General features: G+C 44.3%; 1 protein-coding gene across 1 annotated transcript in view; it reads left to right on the forward strand.

Moving 5' to 3' along the window:
- BMX (BMX non-receptor tyrosine kinase) overlaps positions 1-23,584 on the forward strand; it is an 891,026-nt gene that overhangs the window by 540,616 nt on the left and 326,826 nt on the right. Inside the window, exon 13 of the mRNA XM_085620470.1 lies at positions 1,036-1,110. Within this exon, the coding sequence (XP_085476596.1) occupies positions 1,036-1,110 (75 nt within the window). The remainder of the gene's footprint in view (positions 1-1,035; positions 1,111-23,584) is intronic.

The following is a 23,584-nucleotide window of genomic DNA, read 5'->3' on the forward strand; positions in this document are numbered from 1 at the left end:
CTGACCGGACAATCTCACTTCGTAAGAGGTTTTAAAGGCAGAAAAATGAATTGCAGTGATAAAATGTGAAGTTAAATATCCTCCGGCTGACAGAACAGTGTAGTGGAGCCAGTGGTCCTGCTCTTACAGACAAGAAGCACTATTTAGTCCCTCAGTACGAGTTGGCCACAATAGGAGGTGATATATCACATCCAATAAGAACCAGCACCAAGGTGCTTGAAATGTATTGGATGCAATTATTGTTGCCTGGCACAGGTTTTTGTAGAATAACATATGGATTTATGTTTTACTTCACCAAAATTTGCATACTACAGTAATTATGGGGCCTTGTTCATCTGGTATATTGTAGCAGATTTGACTAGACATAATTTACTTGTGGAAAATTGCACGGGTGCAGGGTTAATCACAAAATTCATAATTCTGGTATGTACAGTAACAGGGATTGCGGCAAATAATGGAATTTAACAGGATACCTGTAATGAAGGCCTTAGAGTTAGGTAGTAATTTAAAAAAATGCTCTAAAATCTAGAGGGAATGGTAAAACCTTCATTGGTGATTCTGTCAGTGGAGAATTCTCTAACAGAATTATATACTACATAATTTTCCTATAGCAGAGAAACGTCTGCCATAATAGTATCCACTAGTGGAGAAGCCTTTAAAACATATTTGTCTTTAAATGCTATAATAAATAAATATACAACTGAGTATATATTAGTATTCAATAGTATATACTTACATGGAAATGGTTCGACTGATTTAGATTTAGTGGCAATAAATCATCCTCTGATTGGTCAAGGACGTTTTAAATACACTGTTTTGGGAATATCATTTACCGGAGAATGTGTGAGTGGTATTACCACTGCTGTTTCATCCTTATGGTGGGGATTATTCCATTATCAATGTTTTCAACGGTTAATTCTTGAATTGAGGAAACTTGGAAAGGTTTTTTACACCAGTCTTTAAATCTGGCCCAGTACCTCTAAGATAAAATGTTTGTTTGATAACTTTTTCTAATAATAGGTGTGTTATTTACAGGAATCATTACAAGACTTCGTCATCATGTAGCTGCAAAAGCAAATACTGTTCCATCCAGTGCTGCCTTAGGAAAAGGTATAAGAGCTTTTGGTATTTACAACATTGTTGGTCTCTCTCAATGCCTTATAAACTCTAGTGCATGTGATTTTTTAAATAGATATTCAAACATGGAATTAGAGAGCAACAGTTTGTGAAATAAACTGATCTTCAACATTAGAATGAGGAATGTTTCATGATTTCATGCAGCTGTTTATTGGTTTAGACTAGTCTCTGCTTACTCTGTGTCATTTGTGGCAAGTACACACCTTCCCCTGTAAGCCCACACACAAGAGCTCCTACATAGAGACCTATGATTGTTGAGAGATCTTAGGAATCCTTTTTCTTTCTGACATTAATAATTTGAGTAGGACGAATACACCATCTTTTACTTTGGCTTTTATATTAAGTGAGTATATTGACTGGTTTAAAATAAGTCCATGGGCCCTATTCACAAAGGTAAATCTATATGTGTAGGATTTACTACAATTAAATATACTCACACACTTTTGAGAAACTTTACCAATGTTGACTCTTCACCTTTTACATGTGTAAAGTTAATTACATGTGGAGACTTACATGACCCCAGCGCCTGACATTGGGGGTGAAAGTAGTAAAAACATCCAGTAGTGGCTTTGTAAGAGCATTTAAAGTTCTGCACATGTGGCAGAGACCTCCACAATTGAGTCAGACATTTTCGTATGATAACGCATAGGGGAAATTAGAAAAGTTTATTAAAAGCAGCTTTTAAAAACATTGAAGAAGTATTTTTTTGACAAATATTAATGTTAACTTTTTGTATTATTTATTTATTTTAAGTCTCTAAAACAGCAAACTTGACTGTATTTGAAATTAAAAACAAAAACATATTCTGCAATATTTTACAGTAACATAACTTTATTTTTCTGAAGATTACATTTGAGAAAATGGGCAACGAAAGTAGTATGTATATATATATATATATATATATATATATATATATATATATATATCTAACTATAACTTGCGCGCCCGCAATCCACTGCTGATGACGTCACATATTACATCACTCATGACATGGTCAGTGACATCACTCATGACATCACTGATGACATCTCAAATGACATCACTGATGACATCACTGATGACATCATCCATTGAGTATGTACTGAACAATTTTATTATGTTTAATATATATAGGGAAAGGCCTGTTGAAGAATGAGTGGGTGTACAAGTGTGTAAATGGATGATTTTCTGTGGTGTGTAACTGACTCTATAAGTGAGTCATTAAATGTATCTTACTGCAGACTAGTGACTAAACTGTGTAAATGTTTGTATGTGTCTGTATGTTGGTGTATAAGTGGCTGCATGGTTTTGTGAATAGCTATATGAGTGTCTATATGAGTTATTGATTGCTTGTCTCAGTATCAGTATGGGTTCCTGAGTGTTTGTGTGGGTAGGGTGTGTGTGACTCTATGCATAGATGTGTGAGTGGGTGATTCTATGGGTGCATGGTTTTAAGGGTGCATCTGTGATGGACAGTATGGTTGAGTGAGTGTATGTATGGGAGTGTTAGGGATTGAATCTATATCTCAGTGGTACATTTGTGACTAACTACATATGTGAAAGGCAGTATATATGCGTGTAAGAGTATATAAGTGGGTAGATGTGAGAGTGTATGATTGTGAGAGTGACTGTATGGATGAGTGTGTGCTTGTATCAATGATTCTATAAGAGCGTAACAATGTGATACTATTTTTATGAGTAAGTGAACTTGAGAGTATATAACCGCATAGGTGAGTAAATGGGAGTGTGATTATTTGCATGACTGAGTAGGTGTGAGAGTACCTCTATGGATGATTAGTAGTGTGTGAGTGTCTATATAGGTGTATAAATGCATATGATAGTTTTGTATGGAGTGACTGTAAGTATGAGTGACTGTACAGGTGAATGAGTGGAGGTGTATGTAGACCTAAGAGTTAATAAGTGGGTATGTAGTTATTGGTATTGTAGTATGTATGGTTTTGAGAATGGAACTCTTACATTTTAAGTCGGTGTATCAAAGGTTCTATTAGGGTGTGAGAAGATGTGGTAATTTATCACATGGATGACGTCATCAGTGATGTCATCAGTGATGTCATTTGAGATGTCATCAGTGATGTCATGAGTGATATCACTGACCATGTCATGAGTGATGTAATATTCGACGTCATCAGCAGTGGATTGCGGGCGCGCGAGTTATAGTTAGCTGAACTAACTATAACGGGGGAATTTCATTGGTTTTTTACGAGCGAAATGTCCAGCTAACTATAACATGTGTGAAACCTATGGTTTTTTCAGTGAATTTGCAAGGTTTTTTAAATGCTAATTCCTAACTATAACGTGTGTGAAACCTATGTTTTTTTAGTGAATTTCAAAGGTTTTTTAAATGCTAATTCCTAACTATAACGTGTGTGAAACCTATGGTTTTTTCAGTGAATTTGCAAGGTTTTTTAAATGCTAATTCCTAACTATAACGTGTGTGAAACCTATGTTTTTTTTTAGTGAATTTGCAAGGTTTTTTAAATGCTAATTTATCATTCTTTTATTATATTTTTTATTTATTTATTTTACAATATGCTACCTATGTATATAATTATAGATTTACAGTATCCTGCAATATGGAATGGCTCAGCTTTTTATTTTTTATTTTAGATATAGTTGAACAGCATAGTTAAATCTCTAAACATTTTTTTTTTTTTGTAAGGGTTTTTACCGTGCGCGCACCGTTCGCGTATGTGGCTTGCATGCGTACGTGCTCCGTGTGCGCATGCGTACGTGATTTACGTGCGCATGCGTACTTCGTTCGTCATGCGTACGCGCGTGCTCCGTACATGCATGCGCGCGTGCTCCGAATGCGCATGCAAGCGTGCGTCGTACGCGCGTGCTCCGTACGCGCATGCATGCTTCTTACGTACGCGCATGCGTACTTGTACCGTGCGCGCACCGTAAGCATACGGTGCGTGCACGGTAAGTCATGTGATCAAGAAACAACACTTTTCATTGGTTTATAGTAGTTTCAGTTCCAGAAACTTCCAACACCACACCCACTCCCCTCATTATTTCTTCTGATTCCCTGGGAGAAGGAGCTGAACTGTTTTTGTGATACAATGGCAGAGCAGCAGTCATCTTCTGGGAGTGAGCAGGAGACTCTTGTGAGTCAGAGACAGAGGAAACAGAAAGATTATTTTATCTGGCAATATTTCACATTTCCAGAGGGGCAGAAGAAGGTGAATGCTCCCAAAGTCACCCGCACTCTTTGTGGCCGTGTCTTATCAAGAGGAGATCCTAAAAAGAAATACTCTTTTAGTATCTTCACTATGATCAGGCACGTTAGGGATGTACATCCTGTGGCTTATGCTCGAGCTGCTAGAGAAAACCCTCCTGCAGCTCAGCCGAGCACATCCACAGCAGCTCAGCCGAGTACATCATCGGCAGCTCAGCCGAGCACTTTATCTGCGGTGGCAGCTTCACCTTCTTCTGCTCCTCTGGACATACACCCTCTGTTTGAGAGGGTGCATATACGGTGCAATACGTGTAATGTTCTTCTTGCTTTGGGGGATACCAGCATTCCCCTAATAAAGATCACGATACAGCAGCACACGTGCGACACCCTATAGTTTTTGCCATTCTTTCCTTCCTCTGTCCCTCAATTAACACAATGGCTCTTTTTAGAGCCACCTAACATCTAAACAATTTTTTTAAATCATTTAAAAAAAAAAAAAATTCCCGGACGTGCGCGTACTGTGCGCGCACGATACGCGCACCCCTCGATTTTTTAAATAAAATAAAGTTTTTTTCACCCTTCATGGTCCTTCAGGGACCTCCTGTCAAAAGGTAGGGGGTCAAGAACTCTGTACCTTGCTCCCTTTTCACGTTCTCCACTTGTGTTTTTAGCTCTCTTCTACCTCTAAAACTCAAAATGGCGGCTGGGGGTGAGCGCACTGTGCGTGCACCCCGCGATATTTGTAATTTTTTTTTTTTTTTTGAGACCTAGAGGTCTTTCATGGTCCCCATGAGAAGGCCTAGGGACTCAGGGACTCTCTACCCTGCCCCCTTTTCACGTTCTCCACTTGTGTTGTTAGCTCTCTTCTACCTCTAAAACTCAAAATGGCGGCTGGGGGTGCGCGCACTGTGCGCGCACCCCGCGATTTTTTGAACAAAAATAAAATGTTTTTTTCACCCTTCGGGGTCCTTCAGGGACCCCCTGACAAAGGCTAGGGGGTCAGGAACTCTCTACCCTGCCCCCTTTTCACGTTCTCCACCTTTCTTTTTCCCTGTCACACACACAACACACAAAATGAATCCACCAATCAGAATTACGCTCGCGCACGTTAGGGTGCGCGCACCGTGCGCGTACGGTGCGCGTACGGTGCGCGGCTATAGATATGTATGTGCTTTTAAATGCAATTTTCTCAGGAACTACTGAACAGATTGACACCATATATGCAAAAGGCACATGCCTGACCTGAGGACTACCTCTTTGCCAAATTTCAAGTAATTCTGTTCAGCCGTTCGGGCTGTACCTTCAACTAAAGGTCCTATGGGAAAATGCATGGGGAAAACGCGTTTTGGGACCCCCCTTTTTTCTCGGCCCCTGCTTGACGAATCCCCCTGAGACTTTCAGGGTAGGAGCTGAGCGGAGCGCCCCATTAGTTTTGAAAATTTCGCGAGGATTCGTCAACCGGCGCCAAAGTTATTCAAAATAGAATTTTCAGATTTCCTATGGAAACACGGTCCTAACTATAACTATCTTCTGGCGACCGCCAGTAGATAATATATATATATATATATATATATATTCACTGAAAAAAACCAAAGGTTTCAGGGACGTTATAGTTAGCTGGACATTTCACTCTTACAAAATCAGAGAAATTTCCCCGTTATAGTTAGTTCAGCTAACATTAACTCGTGCCCCCGCAATGCACTGCTGATGACGTCACATATTACAACATTCATGACATGGTCAGTGACATCACTGATGACATCTCAAATGACATCACTGATGACATCACTGATGACATCATCCAGTGACTGTGTGTTTCTGTAAAGTTTAAATATGTTTTATATATATGCCAAGGTGTATTGAAGAATGAGTGGGTGTATAAGTGTCTGGATGGAGAATTTAGTAGGTGCGTGATTGACTATATAAGTGGGTGATGAAATGCGTCTTACTGAATGCTTGGGTTAGTTACTAAACTGTCTGAATGTCTGTATCAGTATGTCTGTTGTTGTGTAAGCTGCTGCACGTGTTGGTCAGTGTAGGAAAGTGGAGTCTAACTGCATGGTTGCCCCCACTTTTTTCCTGGTGTTTTGATGGTTTTTGACTTAGTTTGGCTGGGAACCTGCTATTCAGGTCCCCCGCCTATCTGCTTTCTCTTATAAAATTGATTCCCTGTAATTTAGGTACATCATAGATTGGATCCTGAGGTACCCTTGTGAGTCCCTAGTATATGGTATACTATGTACCCAGGGCATGGGTACCCCAGAGGCCTACCAGGGGCTGAAGCATGTATTATGCCTCCCAAAATGACACCACAGGTCTGCTACTGAAGTCTGGGTAAGGTGGTGCATGCACCCCTTACTGAGGTATAGGTTCACTATACCTCACCTATCACTGCACATACAAAACTATCAGTCACCCCTATGGCAGGCCTTATCAATCCTGAAGGCAGGGTGCTTGGTTATATGTGAGAGGGTGCCCAGGCATGAGCTGAGCCCTTCTGCAGCCTTCAGGATCTCTTCTCCGGGGTTGTCAGTGGTTCAGCCTGACCATGTACTCTTAAGTGCATTATAGCCAAACTGTAAATGCTAACTTTGGACTGGCCACACGGAAACATGTCGTGTTTGGTGTCTAACACCTTGGAATCTGACCCCCACACCCGTAACTGGTGTGGGAGTATGATCCCACCCTTCTAGAGGGAGAGACATGGCAGTACTGGGTTACACAGTAGAAACAAAATAGATGCTGCAGCCACAGACACGGATCTGGCCTCCTGCTGCTGACCAAAACTCCTGCAGGGGGTGTAACCACCTCCCAGACAGGCCTATGTGTATTGGGGCTGGGTGAGAGCACTCTCTGAGTGCTTTGAAGTCCTACACTGAGGGCACATTTGGTGTCCCTGTGCATAGTCCAGCTCAAACCGGTTCAGGGGCTTCCAGCCCCTGCTCTGGTGTAAAGCTAGACAAAGGAAATGGGTGTAGCCACCCCTCTTTCCAACCCCTCCATAGGTGGGTCCCCAGAGCTAGTCCAACCCCTTCCTTAGGTATAAGTAAGGAACCTCTGTAACCAGAACTTTAGATATCCCTGAACAAAACTCTGAAGCTGAATCCTGAAACTTCGACGCTCTACTCAAGACTAGAGGACTGAAGAAATCTCCCTTGGGGTCAAGGAGTGACTCCCCTGATTGGCAGGCACCAACAATGCAATTTGCTGGTCTGCATTTCCGAAGCTCCCACCAGACTCCAAAGTATTTGCAGCCCAGGAAGAAGATTTCCAGACATCTCACAGGTTGACCTGAGTCCCCTGCACAGCTGAGACCCGCAGCACTCGTGATTAGCGTGGAACCGAAACTCTTGGTCACCGTGCACTTTTGCAAGTGCATTGACTTTTCGACGTTTCCTGAAGGTGTGCTTGGGCTGACTTATAGCCCCCATGTTGAGCACAGAATCCACTGAAGATTGTTGGCCTAGTCACCCCGAGTGACCCGTGGGTTTCGTCTTCAGGTCCCTTTGCGATCCCTAGTCTGTTGACTGTGGATCCCTGAGGGGGTGACTTTGAATTTCCTTGGGCTTCCCTGGTTGCTCCAGATGTGCCCAGACTCCCTACCAAGTGGTGAGTCCCACAGATCTTGCTGGTCTGCACCGAAGCATCTTTCTTGTTTCTGCATGGGTTGCTGTTGTCAAGGCTTGTTGTGTCCAATCTGGGCACCGATGCTGCAGCACTCGCCATCCTTTGTGGGACAGCTCGAATCCAGCTCCTGGTTGCCCTCAATGCCTCCTGGTCCTCGTGGCTGAAGAGTCAAGCTTCACCTTCTTCAACTTAAATCACTCGACATCGGTGGGCATCTGCCTATCGCCTTCCTGGTCACTGGCTAGGAAACCAGACTCTGTCTCCTCTGCTTTCAGGTTCTTCTCATCTTTGATTCAGGCTTGGATCTCTCCGGACACTTCGCATCTTCCCGTCAGCAGCACTTGTTCGCCAGCTTCCAGTGAAATCAACGACGCGACCCGACACCATTTGACACCTATGCACCCGGCTTCCCTGGGTGAGGTAACATGAGTACTCCGGTGCTCCCATGGGTGTTGACCCTAAGTCCCAAAGGGTTTGGTCCTGACTCACTTCTAAGTGTCCCTAGTCTTTAATAATCTAACCGCGACTTTCCCCATAGAAGCTAACGGGAGCTCCCAGCTGTGTTCTCACACTGCACATGGCCCCCGTGGGTCCCCTGTGTCACTACCTTTGGTGGTTCCTTGGGGTCCCAGCGATTCTACAGGCTCTAGGTCTTGTGTCTAGTTAAGTCGTGGTTCTTATATCACTATTTTAGTATATGGTTTGGCTCGCCCCTAGGGCCTAATGTGTATTTGTGCTACTTTACTGTTATATTTGAAGTGTAACTTATGTGTTTTGACCTCTAGCCTCATAAAGAGTCTAGTAGGGTGTGTTTAGAAATAAATACATATATTTTATATATATATACCTGGTGTGGTTGTCTTTTATTTAGCCATTCAAGTGATTATAGGTAAAACAAGCTGCTTTAAATTCCTTCAAGACTTAGCCTGAAGGCTGCTCTCCATAGCTACCACTACGATAAAGGTTGTCTTTAACCTATCATCAATAAGAGTTTGTTTGGACTGCTACAGGGTGCCCACTATAACTAGTGGACAGCATATACCAGGCCTACTTCTCACAACCACTATGCAAACGTGCCTCTTGGAGCGTTCTAAGTTGGGGGTTTAAGTTATCTTGAATACTGAGGGTCCCTAGGGGCCAACTAGCCCACCAGGTACCTCCAGTAAGCGCCACAGAGCTGCGTTGCAGAAAGGTGGTCTGAGGCCATGCCCCTTTTTACACATCTCTGCAACGCAGCTCTGTGGCACTTACTGGATGTAGCTGGTAGACTAGTTGGCCCCCAGGGACCCTCAGGATTCAAGGGGACTTAATCCCCCAACTTACAACACACCAGAGGGCACTTTTGCACAGTGGTGCATGGAGGGTACGGGGCCTGATATTACAAGTATGCAAACACGCCGACTGGCGTGTTGTAAATTGGGAGATTAAGTTCCCAGGAGACAAGTGGTCTTCATCGTCTGGTGACCGTCAGAAGGTTATGTGTGTATATAGATATATATATATATATATCAACTCTCACTTTTCTTGCTCGTCTAGGATGGAGATTTTCTCTCCATCCATTTTATTCTGGAGCAAACATGATGCGTTTCGGCATCCGCCTTACTCTAAACTTTGAATTCAAACATTAGAGTATGGCGGATGCAGAAACGCGTCATGTTTGCTCCAAAATAAAATGGATGGAGAGAAAATCCCCGTGAGTGCTTCTTTCTTGGATATAGACGAGCAAGAAAAGTGAGCGCTGATCATTTTCGCGGATGCACCACTGCGATCAAAGCATTAGTTCGTGAGTGAGAAGGCAAGGTGCAACGGAGCAGGCATATATATATATATATATATATATATATATATATATATATTTGAAACAAACGCCCTGAAGCTTTACAGAGCGCACTCGGCAGCCAGCCTGCCTTCCGGCCTTCTCTGACATCTCGTATTCACATTCAGGAGTGATTAGGTTGCCTGACGCGTTTCAAGACCTTAAGTCTTTTCCTCAGAGGCAGCTTCTGACACGTAAGTACGAAGTACTCTCATTTATTCAAAATATGCACAACACATGATTGCAGTTGGCCCTCAGTGGGCTGTACCCAATTTAGAAAAACGAGGCAATGCATGATGGACTTAGTAGTCCTGAATGAGAGTAAAAAACAGTATTACCAAGGTTGGTTCCGTGCTTAAGTTCATTAAAGAGTCAAATGAATTTCCTTAGTAGGATCCTGAATGTTCCCAGCGAGATTATTGCGTCTGGCTCGCTGCGCTGCAACAGAGGAGCACCATCGCCAGTGGCAGAGGCTGAGGTGTTGTACTGTTCGACACCATTGCAGCACAGCGTTTAATATGCTAATTAAGTGAGTCTTCTTGCTCCGATGCCTACTAAGGAAAAAATAATTGCTTTTTAATTGAGGAACGAACATTGAACTTACTAAAGTGAAACTTTTTGCTCACACCACGGACTCTATGTCCCATCATGCAGTACAATGATTGCACTAAGCAGACGCCCACTGGGGGCCATTAAAGAAATAAATAATGCCGGAAATGATGGTGTGAACTGTTAATGAATGTTCCAGCAGCCCATGAAGAAGAGGCCTTGCAGCCTTGAAACGCGTTGGCAAGATCAATTACAGTTGGAGCTGGGAGACGAACTGCATTTCAATGCCTGATGGTTAAACGCTGTCGAGTGCCCTCTGAAAATGCTTTAGGGCACTTTGGTTTGAAATGTATATATATTCACTGAAAAAACCATAGGTTTCACACATGTTATAGTTAGCTGGACATTTCACTCGTAAAAAACCAATGAAATTCCCCCGTTATAGTTAGTGCAGGCAACTATAACTCACGCGACCGCAATCCTCTGCTGATGATGTCAGATATTACATCACTGATGACATATGTGTCTTTATGAAAAATAAATATTTGTAATATATGTATAGCTAAAGATACAGTATTAGCATCAACAGAGGATTGCGGTCGCGTGAGTTATAGTTGCCTGCACTAACTATAACGGGGGAATTTCATTGGTTTTTTACGAGTGAAATGTCCAGCTAACTATAACATGTGTGAACCCTATGGTTTTTTCAGTGAATTTGCAAGGTTTTTTAAATGCTAATTCCTAACTATAACGTGTGTGAAACCTATGGTTTTTTCAGTGAATTTGTACGTTTTTTTAAATGCAATTTTTTTTTGAGATTTTTGGTAAACCTATGTATAAAATAATATATGTACTATATCCTGCATTATGGAATGGTACATTTTTTTTTATGCATTTTTTTCCGCGCTCCGTACGTCATAAGTACGGTGCGCTTACGTGATACGATGCGCGTACGGTAAGCTGACGCTACGCGCTCCGTACGTCATAAGTACAGTGCGCTTACGTGATACGTACGTGACGTACGCGTACACGCATGTGCGTTGCGCGGAAGCAATGTCGCTGTTACGCAGGGGCGTGTAATGCGCATGCGCGAGTGCGTCTTACGTACGCGCTCCGTAAGCGTCACGTTTGCGCATGCGTACTTGTTTACGAGCGCATACCGTAAGCTTACGGAGCGCGCACGGTAGGTCATGTGATCCACAAAGAACACTTTTCATTGGTTGAAACTACTTTCAGTTCCAGAAACTTCCCACACCACACCCATTCCCCTCATTACTGCTTGAGATCCCCTAGGAGAAGGAGCTGAATTGACATTGAGATACAATGGCAGAACAGCAGACCTCTTCTGAGAGTGAGGCTAGCAGCACCACCATCATCCAGAGAAGGAGGAAACAAAAGAATTCTTTTGTGTGGGAGTATTTTACTTTTCCAGAGGGGCAGAAAAAGGTTAATGCTCCATTGGTCACTTGCACACTTTGTGACCGTGTTTTATCTAGAGGAGATCCAAGGAAGAAGTATTCCTTTGGAAATCACTCTATGAAGATACACCTTATGGATAGACATCCCAGGACCTTTGCTCGACATACTGGAGAAAACTCTTCAGTAAGTCACCGGAGCCCAACCTCAGAAGCTCAGCCGAGTACATCATCGGCAGCTCAGCTGAGCCCTTCCTCTGAGGTGGGAGCATCACCTTCTTCTGCTCCTCTGGACATTAACCCTCGATTTGGGAGGGTTGCAATGAGGTGTACAACGTGTTGTGGTCTTATTGTTTTTGGGGAGACCAGTGTTTCCCTTATTAACAATAAGATAGACCAGCACGTTTGTAGACGCTCATAATATTCCCATTCTTTCTTTCCTCCATCCCTGTATTAACCCAACGGCTCTTTTAAGAGCCAACCTTACCTCACAATTTTTTTTATTTTTTTTTAAGCTTTCTTTTTCAATTTGTTTTTTTTGCCGTGCACGCACGGTACGCGTAATCGCTACGCGAAGTTCGTGGAATTTTCCGTTTACGCCGTGCGCGTACGCTACGCGCATTCATCGATTTTTTGAAAAAAAATGTAAATTAATTTTTGCCGTTGGGGGTCCTTCTAGGACCCCCTGACAAAGGCTAGGGGGTCAGGAACTGTCCAGCCTGCCCCCTTTTCACGTTATCCACCTTTGTTTTTCACCCCCTCAGACTGCGAGAGACAAAATGGCGGCCGACACTTCCTGGTTTCGACCGATTCGAATGTTTACTGAGATCTAACAACCAATCAGAATCGCGCTCGTGCACGGCGGCGTGCGCGTACGGTAAGCTTACGGTACGCGCTCGGAGCGCGCCCATAGATATATATATTGATTTAAATGCTATTTTCTCAGGAAATACTGAACAGATTTACACCAGACCTGCAAAAGGCACATCCCTGACCTGAGGACTACCTCTCTGCCAAATTTCAAGTAATTCTGTTCAGCCGTTCGGGCTGCAGCTTGGACTAAAGGTCCTATGGAAAAATGCATGGGGAAAACGCGTTTTGGGACCCCCCCTTTTTCTCAGCCCCCGCTTGACGATTACGATTCCCCCGAGACTTTCAGGGAAAGAGCGGTGCGGAGCGCCCCACCTATTTTGAAAATTTCGCGAGGATTCGTCAATCGGCGCCAAAGTTATTCAAAATAGAATGTTGCGGATTTCCTATGGAAACACGGTCCTAACTATAACTATCTACTGGCGACCGCCAGTAGATAATATATATATATCTATATATATGTCATTTGAGATGTCATCAGTGATGTCACTCACCATGTCATGAATGATGTAATATGTGATGTCATCAGCAGTGCATTGCGGGGGCGCGAGATATAGTTAGCACAACTAACTATAACGGCCAAACTTCTCTGGTTTCGACAAGTGAAATGTCCAACCAACTATAATGTCCCTGAAACCTGTGGTATTTTCAGTAAATTTCTAAGGTTAAATGCTAATTTCTAACTATAATGTCCCTGAAAGTTATGTTTTTTTCAGTGAATTTCTAAGGTTTTTTACAGGCCACGCCCCCTTTCTCCACCACTATGCAAACACGCCTCTTGGGGGTTTAAGTTATCTTGAATACTGAGGGTCAACTAGCCCACCAGGTACCTAGAGTAGACCCCACACAGCTGGACTGCTGAGAGTGGTATGAGACCACACTTCTTTTTACAATACTCTGTAAATGCGCCCCCCTGGCGCACTGCTGCTTGGGGTATAAAGTCCACTTCATTCCTGAGGTCCTCAAGACAATAAGGGGACTTTATCAACCCACCAGCTGTGCGCAAATAGGCACGTTTGCAGAGTGGTGTAAAAAAGGGAGTGGCCTTGTACCACCTATCAGCAATTCCACAGTGTGGGGCTTTACTGGAGGTTCCTGGTGGCCTTGTTGCCCCCAGGGACCTTCTCTAGCAAAGGGGAATTATTCCCTCAATGCAGAGCATACCAGGAGGCGTGTTTGCAGAGTCATGCAGGGAGGGGACGGGGCCTCTGGCAAGTTGCCAGTTTCTTTTGTTTTTTATGGGATGGGGGCCGTGTGGCCCCCCTTCCTGGGACACTTCTGGCCCCGGGGACCCCATCTCCCAGGGCCTGGCCAGCCTTTACTTTTTTTTGGGAGGGGGCCGCGTGGCCCCCTCCTGAGGCCAATTATGGCCCCTGGGACCCCATTTCCCGGGGCCTGACCAGCCTTGTTGTTTTTTTTATAGGGGGCCGCATGGCCCCCCTCCTGAGGCAAATTATGGCCCAGGGGACCCCATCACCCAGGGCCAGGCCAGCCTTTTCGTTAAAAAAAAATAAGGGAGGGGGCCTAGTGGCCACCCTCCTGGGACACTTTTGGCCCCAGGGACCCCATCCCTTGGGGCCGGCCCTCAGGTTGGGGACCATGGGGTGATACCAAATGATCCCACAGTCCCAGCCGGGTCCCCACATCCTGCGGGAGCCGGCATTGCATTTGGACAAGGGGAGCTGCTGACATGCAGCTCCCCTTGTCCAAAAGCAATATGCTTCGCTGCATGGAAGCAAGAACAGATTTTCTCCTCTCGATTCCATGAAGCAAAGCAGAGTTTGCAATGACATGGGGGGGAGCCGTAGTCCCGCCCTGCCATTGCAAACGGTAATATCCCGGGTGTGGGCACCCAGGACATTGCAAGAGCCAACCCTGGGGGTGGCGGTCCACAGGGCCATTGAGGGCTCCAGTTGCATAGCCCCAGGGATGTGGTGGTCCCCAGGGCTGTGGGTCCACAACGGACCCCGTATTTAAAGAAAACCTTTTAAAGTTGTGTGGGGAGGGGCATGAGCCCCCCGCACATTTTAAATTTTATTTAAGCCCCCGGAAGATGGCGGTACCCTGGGCTTGGGGGCCATGAAGCCCCCCCGAACATAACTAAGAATGCCCCGGGGAGGTGGCGGTCCCTGGGGCAGCGTAGGGAGAGGAGCCCCCCACGCATTTTCAAATAAAGCCCTGGGGAGGTGGTGGTCCCTGGGGCTGCGGGGGGCCACGTGCCCCTGCTCATAAATAATAAAGCCCCGGGGAGGTGTCAGTCCCCGAGGCTGTGGGGCTCCCGCGGCCCCCCGCTACATAAATTATGTGGCCCACCAGGGGATTTAAAAAATGAAGCGCTGGAGCCCACGCTTCGTTTCTTTTTTTTAATTTTCAGCCGGAGTCGCGCCGGGTGCACGAATCCGGCTGAAAATTTTAAACAATTCTGTTTTTTGCCCTGGTGGTCTCTGTGGGACCCCCTGACCAGGCCTAGGGGTGTTTTTACCCTGCCCTCTTTTCTTCTTTTTTAATGTTCCTCTCACCTTTTTCCTTCTTCCTTGGTACCGAGTCACAAGATTACTGCCAACACTTCTTGGTTTGAAATGTTGGTAGCCAATCAGAGGCAAGCTCATGCTCAGGAGGGCTCCGCCAATCAGATCTCACAATTCTCAAATATCGATATCTATAAATATTTATATATCTCATAAACTACTGAACGGATTGACAACATTTTTAAGAAGTGTGCTTTCTGGAGCAATACCTATCTCTCTGCCAAATTTGGTGTAATTCCGTTCAGCAGTTCAGGCTGTAGCCGTGTCTATAGTTTCCTATTGAAATTAACTTGGAGAAAACACGTTTTAGGACCCCCCTTTTTTCTCGGCCCCCGCTTGACAAATCACCTCAAATCTTTCAAGACAGGAGCTTACCTAAGTGAACAATTGGTTTTGAAAATTTGGTGAAGATTTGTCAAATGGCGCCAAAGTTATTGGCAAATCAAAAAATGCTCTTCCTATGGAACATAGTTTCTAACTATAACTACCTACTGGCTACTGCCATACAAGTTGCCATCGCATTTCTTTTTATACTGGAACCACATTTTCAAAATCCTTAACGTGACAGTGCAACATAAATTATCAAAGTGACATTTTCATTTTTTTGTTTTAGTTTTTAAAGTGACGTGCAATTTTTTAAGCCCTTGTCTGGCTTACTAAATATATGATTCTCAACCGACAATAGTAAACCCATGCTCTTTAGCATTCCAAACATTGATTCACAATATCTGACTGTAAAGTGCATATTACAATTGAACAAGTCACATTGTCAATTGATAATTATATCATAGTAATAGAACTAAAATGTGCAGATTCTCCCCTTACGACCTATTTCCAACAATTTCATTTAAAATGGTAATACATTTTTTTATCTTATAATGCAATGTGCAAAAAAACATTTTCTCATGTACTTAAGACTTAAATCTGGGCAAGTGCCCATTGGCCAACTGATCTAAAAGATATTATTGGACTGACATTACTCATTTATACACTCAATTATCTACGGTTGTTGGGTATATCCAATTAATGTTACTCAAACAGTGGTTATTATATTGTAAAGTGCCATGCAAGTGCTTAGTGTGAAACCCCACTAAAAGATCACAATACAATTATATAGTGTGAAATTAAAAACAGGCTGATTGATAATTTCTAATAATTCATTCGCTAATTCAGCTAATAAGGGGTCATGTAATCTTCCTCAGTGTTGAGGCCATTAGGCGTCTTGGAATTGAATCTCAAAATGTATCTGTATTCAAGCTGCCTCAGACATTTGTCTCTGTTTCCTCCCCTCAATCTAGTTGGCACCTGGTTCAGCACAAAATATTCTAGATCTTCTATCTTGCTCGCATGTACAGCTTCGAAATGCCTGGCCACCTCAAAGGTTTGATATTTGTTCTTAATGGCTCTGATATGCTGTAAGATGCACACGTAGAATAATGCTACCTATATAGAGCTTCCTACAACTGCATCTTAAAGCATATATTGCAAACTCACTCCTGAAATTCAGGGGTTTCGTGATCTTCCACTTTTTTTCAGAAAATGGTAGCGGCACCTCTGTGGTGTTTAAAATCTCTACTCCCACTCAGTAATGTCTCTTTTTACTGAGTCCCAGGACGTACTATTAATAACCAGGTGCTGTCTCATCGATCTTGCTTTCCGAAAAGTGATAAGTAGTCTGCTTTGTATTTTGGAACCTATCACTGGATCACCTAGCAATAGGTGCAAGTGTTTCTGAAGAATGGCTCTTATTCTCTGATCTTGAGTATTGTACCCTATAATGAAACAAAAACTCTGATCTTGCTGAGTAGGTGGATTCTTTGTCTTTTCTGAGAATATCAAGTGTTCTCTGGATTTCATATTTGCTTTGTTTTTGGCCCCTTCCAAGATGAATTTACCATAGCCTTGGGATTCAAATCTGTTAAAGAGCTGATCTGGGCTACTGCAATGTTTCCACATGCGTAAGTTCTCAGCATGCTATTCTTTAGTTTGCTAGGCTATAAACTACTGGCATGTAGCACTGTGTTTCCTGAAGTACACATCACGGTACGTTTTTGTGTGTATCTTCCCCATTTTCAACATATACCTTTAGGTCTAATTGTACCTCCTTTTCACTGAGATACGATGTAAGTTTTTTTTTTTTAATATGCAGTACGAACAACTAAAGTGTTACAATTCCAGATAGCTCAGCGCCCCCTCACTCTCCACATAAATCAAACAGTGAATATATTTGCCACTTATAAAGAAGAAATCAAGAGAAAAAGAAGGATAAAGAAAGATAAATCATAAAAAGAATAGTCCATATAGATTATGAGCACAGTCATAGTGGTTACACTACCGCTCGTTCGGATGCTTGAAGCATGTAAACACAGCTTGGGTCTGAGGCAAGTACATACATAAAGTGTCAGTACATTGATTGTAAGACCATAATCATAATGCACACAATCTCAAGGGACAGAGTGCAGCAATTAAAGTGGCTTGTGCTACTATATGAAAAATGTGCAAAATAAGCAATATAACCCGGCCGTCCCAGTTTAACAATGAAATAAAAAGACCTTGGAGGAATTAAAACAATCCTCATCTCAAAGTTCATATCCATATTGAAGTGTCATGTGTGAAAAAAGCAGAGATATACTAAATAGCTTGCTAAGATGAGTGAAGCGACCAGCAGGAATAGCATAACCTAATTTCAGCCTAGCAGTAAGATTTTCGGAATTCATCATTCTTCGCTACTGACAGTATATCACAGCAGGACAGTGTCCAAATTGGCCAGGAGAGATTTTAAACAATTACAGCTGGTCAATACACATTATAATACATAAGATACAATACATAAATCATTCATTCAGTTGTAAAGACATTAATCTTTGATTCGATTCAAAAGGGGGCACAGTCTTACATGCTACGAGGAGCTTGATCAAATCTCAGGTTAGCATTCATAAACAGTTCCTATTCAGACCGGAGGTTCATTAATCATTACTCTGACTGAGCCACCCGGATAAGGGCTCCCATATCATTAGACCCTTCTTTTTGGCCTGCCTGCCTTTTTTGGAATAAATGGCTTTCTCAAGATTAAAAGTGACAATAAGTCTAGCTAGACACTGAGAAAATGAAGGAGGGATAAGGTCTATCCAAGCTGATGTAATGCGTAGCCTGTAGATTGTCATGGCAAAAAATATCAAAGCCCCACCATTCTTCCTATCCACAGTATCGTAAATGCCATCAGGATAGTTGTGGGAGAGAGCGGAATATCTTGTTTTAAACCCTTTTAAAAAAAATCCTGGATTTGATTAAGCAGGGGTCCCAGTAGTGCACAAGAGGCAAACATATGGATGGAGTCTGCTCCTGATTCCGTACATCTGGGGCATAGTGTTCCCCGGCCTGTCCCCCCATTTCGCAATTCTGCCTGGCGTGATATAAAGAAAGAAGCCAGTTTTAAAAAACGGTGCCTGAAGTTTGGCCGAGGGTAAGTCGCTCTGAGCAAACATACATAATGCAAGGCTAAGAACATTATCTGTAGTGTCTAATTTTTGCTGCCACTTACAGGAGACTCTGTCCAGGTCGTCGGGCATAAGCTCATTAAGAGTTGAGTAAATATGCACGATGCGAGGCATAGGGAACCCACTTAGTTTGTTAATTAGATGGTTTGGGGCAAACCCCGAGGGCTCGCCGGCCTTGGGAGCCAAAAAATCCCTAACTGCTAGATATTTATAATCCTCATTATGGCTCAAATTATAGCGGGTCTTAATGGCTTCAAAAGTCAAGATACCTTCAGTTGAAAAAAAAGTCGCCAATTTAAGAATACCCCAGTTGAACCAACTTGAAGATAAGATCTCCCAAAAATAGCAGGCAAATTAGGGTGATGATTAATAGGAGTATGATGGTTCAACCTACCTAGACCTCAAAGTTTCCGAACTGAGGTAAAGACTTTAAAAGTACCCATCAGGGACTTAAACCTGACCTTTTTATAGTAGCCATATTCCACCTGACGCCACAGGCAGCCCCAGGCCTCCAGCCCAAGTAATAATTCAAACGGGGACGGGAGTGAAGTTGTTATGGTCAAAGGTTGTTCTTGTATCAATATAGAACGTTTCCAGCTACTGGTCGTGCCAGCATTAAGGGGGGGTTTTGATATATCCCAAAAGATCCCAAGAGAGTGGTCGGACCATGGTACTGGGACTGGGTCTCTGACTGAAAGTTCATTGCAGTTTGGAGAAAATGGGATCTAGAAGATGCCCTTTTTCATAGTGAGGGTTCGTAACATTTCGCTTTATCCAGAGAGCCAAATTATTTTGGGTTAGTTCAGTCGCTACTGGGTCTGAGGGGTCATCAAAATGCAAAGTGAAATCCCCCAGTATAGTAAAGTTAGAAGGGGAGCTTGCCAAGTTAGCAACAGCTTCTGGCAGGATTCTAAACAGTTGTTTATGGGGACTTGGGGAATGGTATAGAAGGATACCTGAGAAGGTATGAGTTGAAGAAAGTGAGATGGAGAAGGAGAAGTTCTCACAGACATGAAGGATATTGTGGATAATGCGACATTTATAACCTTCTTTTAGAATAATGGCAATGCCTCCTTCCCACCCCTGTTCCTGATCTTTCCTCTGGATATGATGACCCGGTAGGAGACATTGGACTAGGTCAGGTTCTGACTCAGCGTTGAGCCAGGTTTCCGTGAGAAATAGCGCGTTGGAGCATTCCTCTTGGAGCAGGATAGAGATTTGTTTGGCATGTTTGGATAAGGATCTGCAGTTAATAGACATAATTTTGTAGACTGAGGAGGAGGCAGGGACCCGGCGTGATTTAGGTGGAGGAGGTAAAGTATAAGACCATTGAGCACAAGTCAAAATGTCCATAAGTGGACAAATGGAGTTAAGGTAATTCTTACTGGGAAAACCAAAGGGGAGAATGGGCGGATTGTTGAACATTGCAAGCATTCATCCCCAGTCAATTCATCTGGGTTTGATCCATCATCATTCTTTAGCTCACTCCCACCGCCCCAGTTCAGACATGGCCATATGCAATCAGTCTGACCCTGTGCCTCATGGGAACAGTCCAGCCCGAACTGCCAAGCCATGTCTTCCCTGGACTGGAAACAAGCATCCTGGGACCGGTTTCTGGCTAATCAGCCGTCATCAGCCAGGCTATCTTGAATCCAGTAAGAAAGTGAGCAAGGGACCCTGATTAAACCCAGATCAGTTGACTGGGGGTGAGTGCTTGCAATGTTCAACACTCCGTCCATCATTCCCTTTAGTTTTGCTTAATTCTTACTGGGAGAGATCCTCAATCTCATGAGTAACTCTGAAGAGTATATGTGGCAGTGAGGACTGAAACCGACGGGGGTGGCCCTGGCCCAGCCGGACGCTTGCAGAGGGGTGCAGACAGGCTTGCCTTTGGCATGCTGCTGGTGCACCGGCTGCGTGCGTGCGCTGGGCATCAGCGCCATCAGCTAAGTTTATACCCAGAAGCCCTGATGGGAGTTGGAGGAAGACTAGAGCATCTCACCTCCAAATGGCCGCCGTGTAGTGGACCAAGGGATGTGGGAGAATCCCTCTTCCTGGAAAGAAGGAGAGAGCATCTCCCGCCACTCAAACAGCCGCCTAGCTACTGCAGTGGACTGGGGAGTGAACCTACAGGGGACCAATGTAAGAGGTGAGCGGGTTAAAGTTCATGCAGCAGGGAAACAAACAGATACAATGTAATCAAAGCAAAAAGTTAGCCACAGTAATTGTTAAAAAGACAAGGTATAAACAAGTTTTGAGCATGTTTAAAATTGAAGCGAATGACACCAGCAGCGCTGTGTGCACTACCTTCTCTGAGCTTATTCTGAGAGCGTCAGCACCATTGGCTAAGTTTATACCCAGAAGCCCTGACTTGAGTTGGAAGAAGATTAGAGCGGCTCACCTCCAAAATGGCTGCTGTGTAGTGGCCCAAGGGAAGTGGGAGAAACCCTCTTCCTGGAAAGAAAGAGAGAGCAACTCCCTCCACTCAAACAGCAACCTAGCTGCTGCAGTGGACCTGGGAGCGGAGCAACAGGGACTGAAGAAAGAGGTGAGCAGGTTAAAGTGCACGTGGCAGGGAAACAAAAAGTTAAAATTTAAACAAAGCTAAAAGTTACCCAAAGTAATTGTTAAAAAGACAAGGTAAAAACAGGATAAAACAAGTTTTGTGCACATTTAAAATCAGAGGGAATGATACCAGCAGCGCTGTGTGCACTACCTTCTATGAGCTTATACTTTAATTTACTATTCTTGTTCTACATTAAAATATTTGAAAAAATATTACACTGTAATACTTATCCCTACACTTTACCATATAGCGAGCTCCACCAAACAATGGAGATCTCTGTCCCAGTGGTTAGCTCTTCGCCAATGTGGGACTAGTTACTTGTTACTAGCAGTCCACTGACCTTATAGTGGACTGCTCCCTTTGCTGCACAGCTCCATCTGGTAGCTGCTTGCGCCCCTGCCCCTGTGGCTGATCCTCTGGTCAGGAGATCGAGGCCCTTCTCCACCCGCAGGCTCCTGCCTGCACCTCAACCTTGGTGATCTAGTGGTAGAGCATCACTGCTCTGCTGCTTTTTTTTTTAGCAGAGTTTTATATAGCGCAAACTTGACCCGAATTCAATCAGGTACCAGAGCGCTTTACATAGGACCAGTTACGTTACATGAAGACACACATTCATTTTTTTGTTTGTTTTTGTTTTTTGTTAGGCACGGGGAGATTAAGTGATTTGCCCAGAATCACAGGAGGTTTAGTGTCGTTACCGAGACTCGAACCCAGTTCCCCCAGGTCCGAGGTTGAGCGCCTTAGCCGTTAGGCCAACTCCTCTCCCGACTGCCCTTGTGTCTCTCCTTCTCTGCATCTCCTTCTCTGCTTTTCTCTGCCTCTTTTACTTTTTCTCCTGCTTCTGCCTTTTTCCGTTTTCTTTCATTTTCCTCTGTTTTTGCTTTCTTTGCCATCCTGGCAGCTGCAATCCCCCCTGGTTCTGCCCCCTCCAGTGACTGTTCCCGCACCCTGCATTTTCTGCCTCCCAGCTGTCCAGCCTCTGCAGCACTATATAATGGAAGTTTCAGCTCATTTAAAGTGCAGTCCATTGGCCGAAGGCACCCAAAGGCAAGCCCTTCTATGCCTGTCCGTGCCTGGACCACTCCCAGCGCCAGGGCCTGTGCTTATCGGACCGTCCACCACTACGATGCCTGCACCCTCCACGCCCTAAACTCAGGACACCACAACACCTGCCAGCTCACGTCGTGAAAGGAGTCCCAAGGACCCTTCTCTTGCTGGAACTGCAGTCACACCTTCACCCACGCCAACTTGCCAGCTCTTCTCACCACCCAGCTGACCAACAGCGCACCATACTGGCTCAACTGCATCCTCCTCAACACGTACTCCCTCCACAAACACACCACAGAAATCTGGGATCTCCTTGACGCCGCAACTCTCGACATCACCTTCTTCACAGAAACCTGGATCAAACCCTGTTCTGGAGCAGACATCGCCACTGCCATCCCCAATGGCTACAAAATCACCCACAAGGACCGCCCCAACTAAACAGCAGGAGGCATCTCCAGCATTCACAAGAGTACCCTCCGACAGACCACTAACTCAAATGACCTAATGGCAACCCTGGAACACCTCCACTTCCAGATCCAGACCAATCCCAGCACCACACTCTGTGGCACCCTCATCTACAGGCCCCACCAGGCCCCACGCACCCTTCATCAACACCATCGCCATAGACCTCATTTCGCCCCTGGCTTTCGCAACCAATGATTACATCCTTCTCAGAGACCTCGACTTCCACCTGGGCAACCCAAGTGACCAGAACACTGCTGACCTACTGGAGAACCTTGCCAAAATCGAACTCAAGCAGCTAGTCACCGCACCGACCCACACAGCCTGACACATGCTCGACCCCGTCTTTCCCACCAGCGGGAAAATCACCTAGAGCCACACCACCAAACTCCTCTTGACTGACGACCACTGTGTGCACTTCGCCTTTGCAACTTCTACCATTCATCACTGTCCTCGCCGCCACCCCTTCGTAGCCGAAACAAGACCACCACAGAACTTCTTGTTGACTTCCTCAGTATGACCACACACCCAACATCAACAGACACCAACACCTCAGCACGCAACCTTTACCAATGGATCTCCAACTACACCAATACTAAAACCAGGAAGCCCATGTAACCTTCAAAACTCCTATCAACGCACACTACCTCCTTCTCAAAACCACAAAGAAAATGGCCCTCCAAGACAGACTCAATGCCAATGCACGAAACAGCAAATAACTCTTCTCTATCGTTAAGGAGTTCACCAGGGCCAACAGCGAGACCACAGATGCCCCAAACTTGGCACCTTCTTCCACCACGAGATCAGGAAGATCTACAACAGCTTTGAAACCCAAGAACCTACCACAATGCCTGTCACCACCACACGCAATCACTCTGCACCCTAACATATC

This window comes from Triturus cristatus, chromosome 8, assembly GCF_964204655.1.
Source record: "Triturus cristatus chromosome 8, aTriCri1.1, whole genome shotgun sequence".
NCBI lineage: Eukaryota > Metazoa > Chordata > Amphibia > Caudata > Salamandridae > Triturus > Triturus cristatus.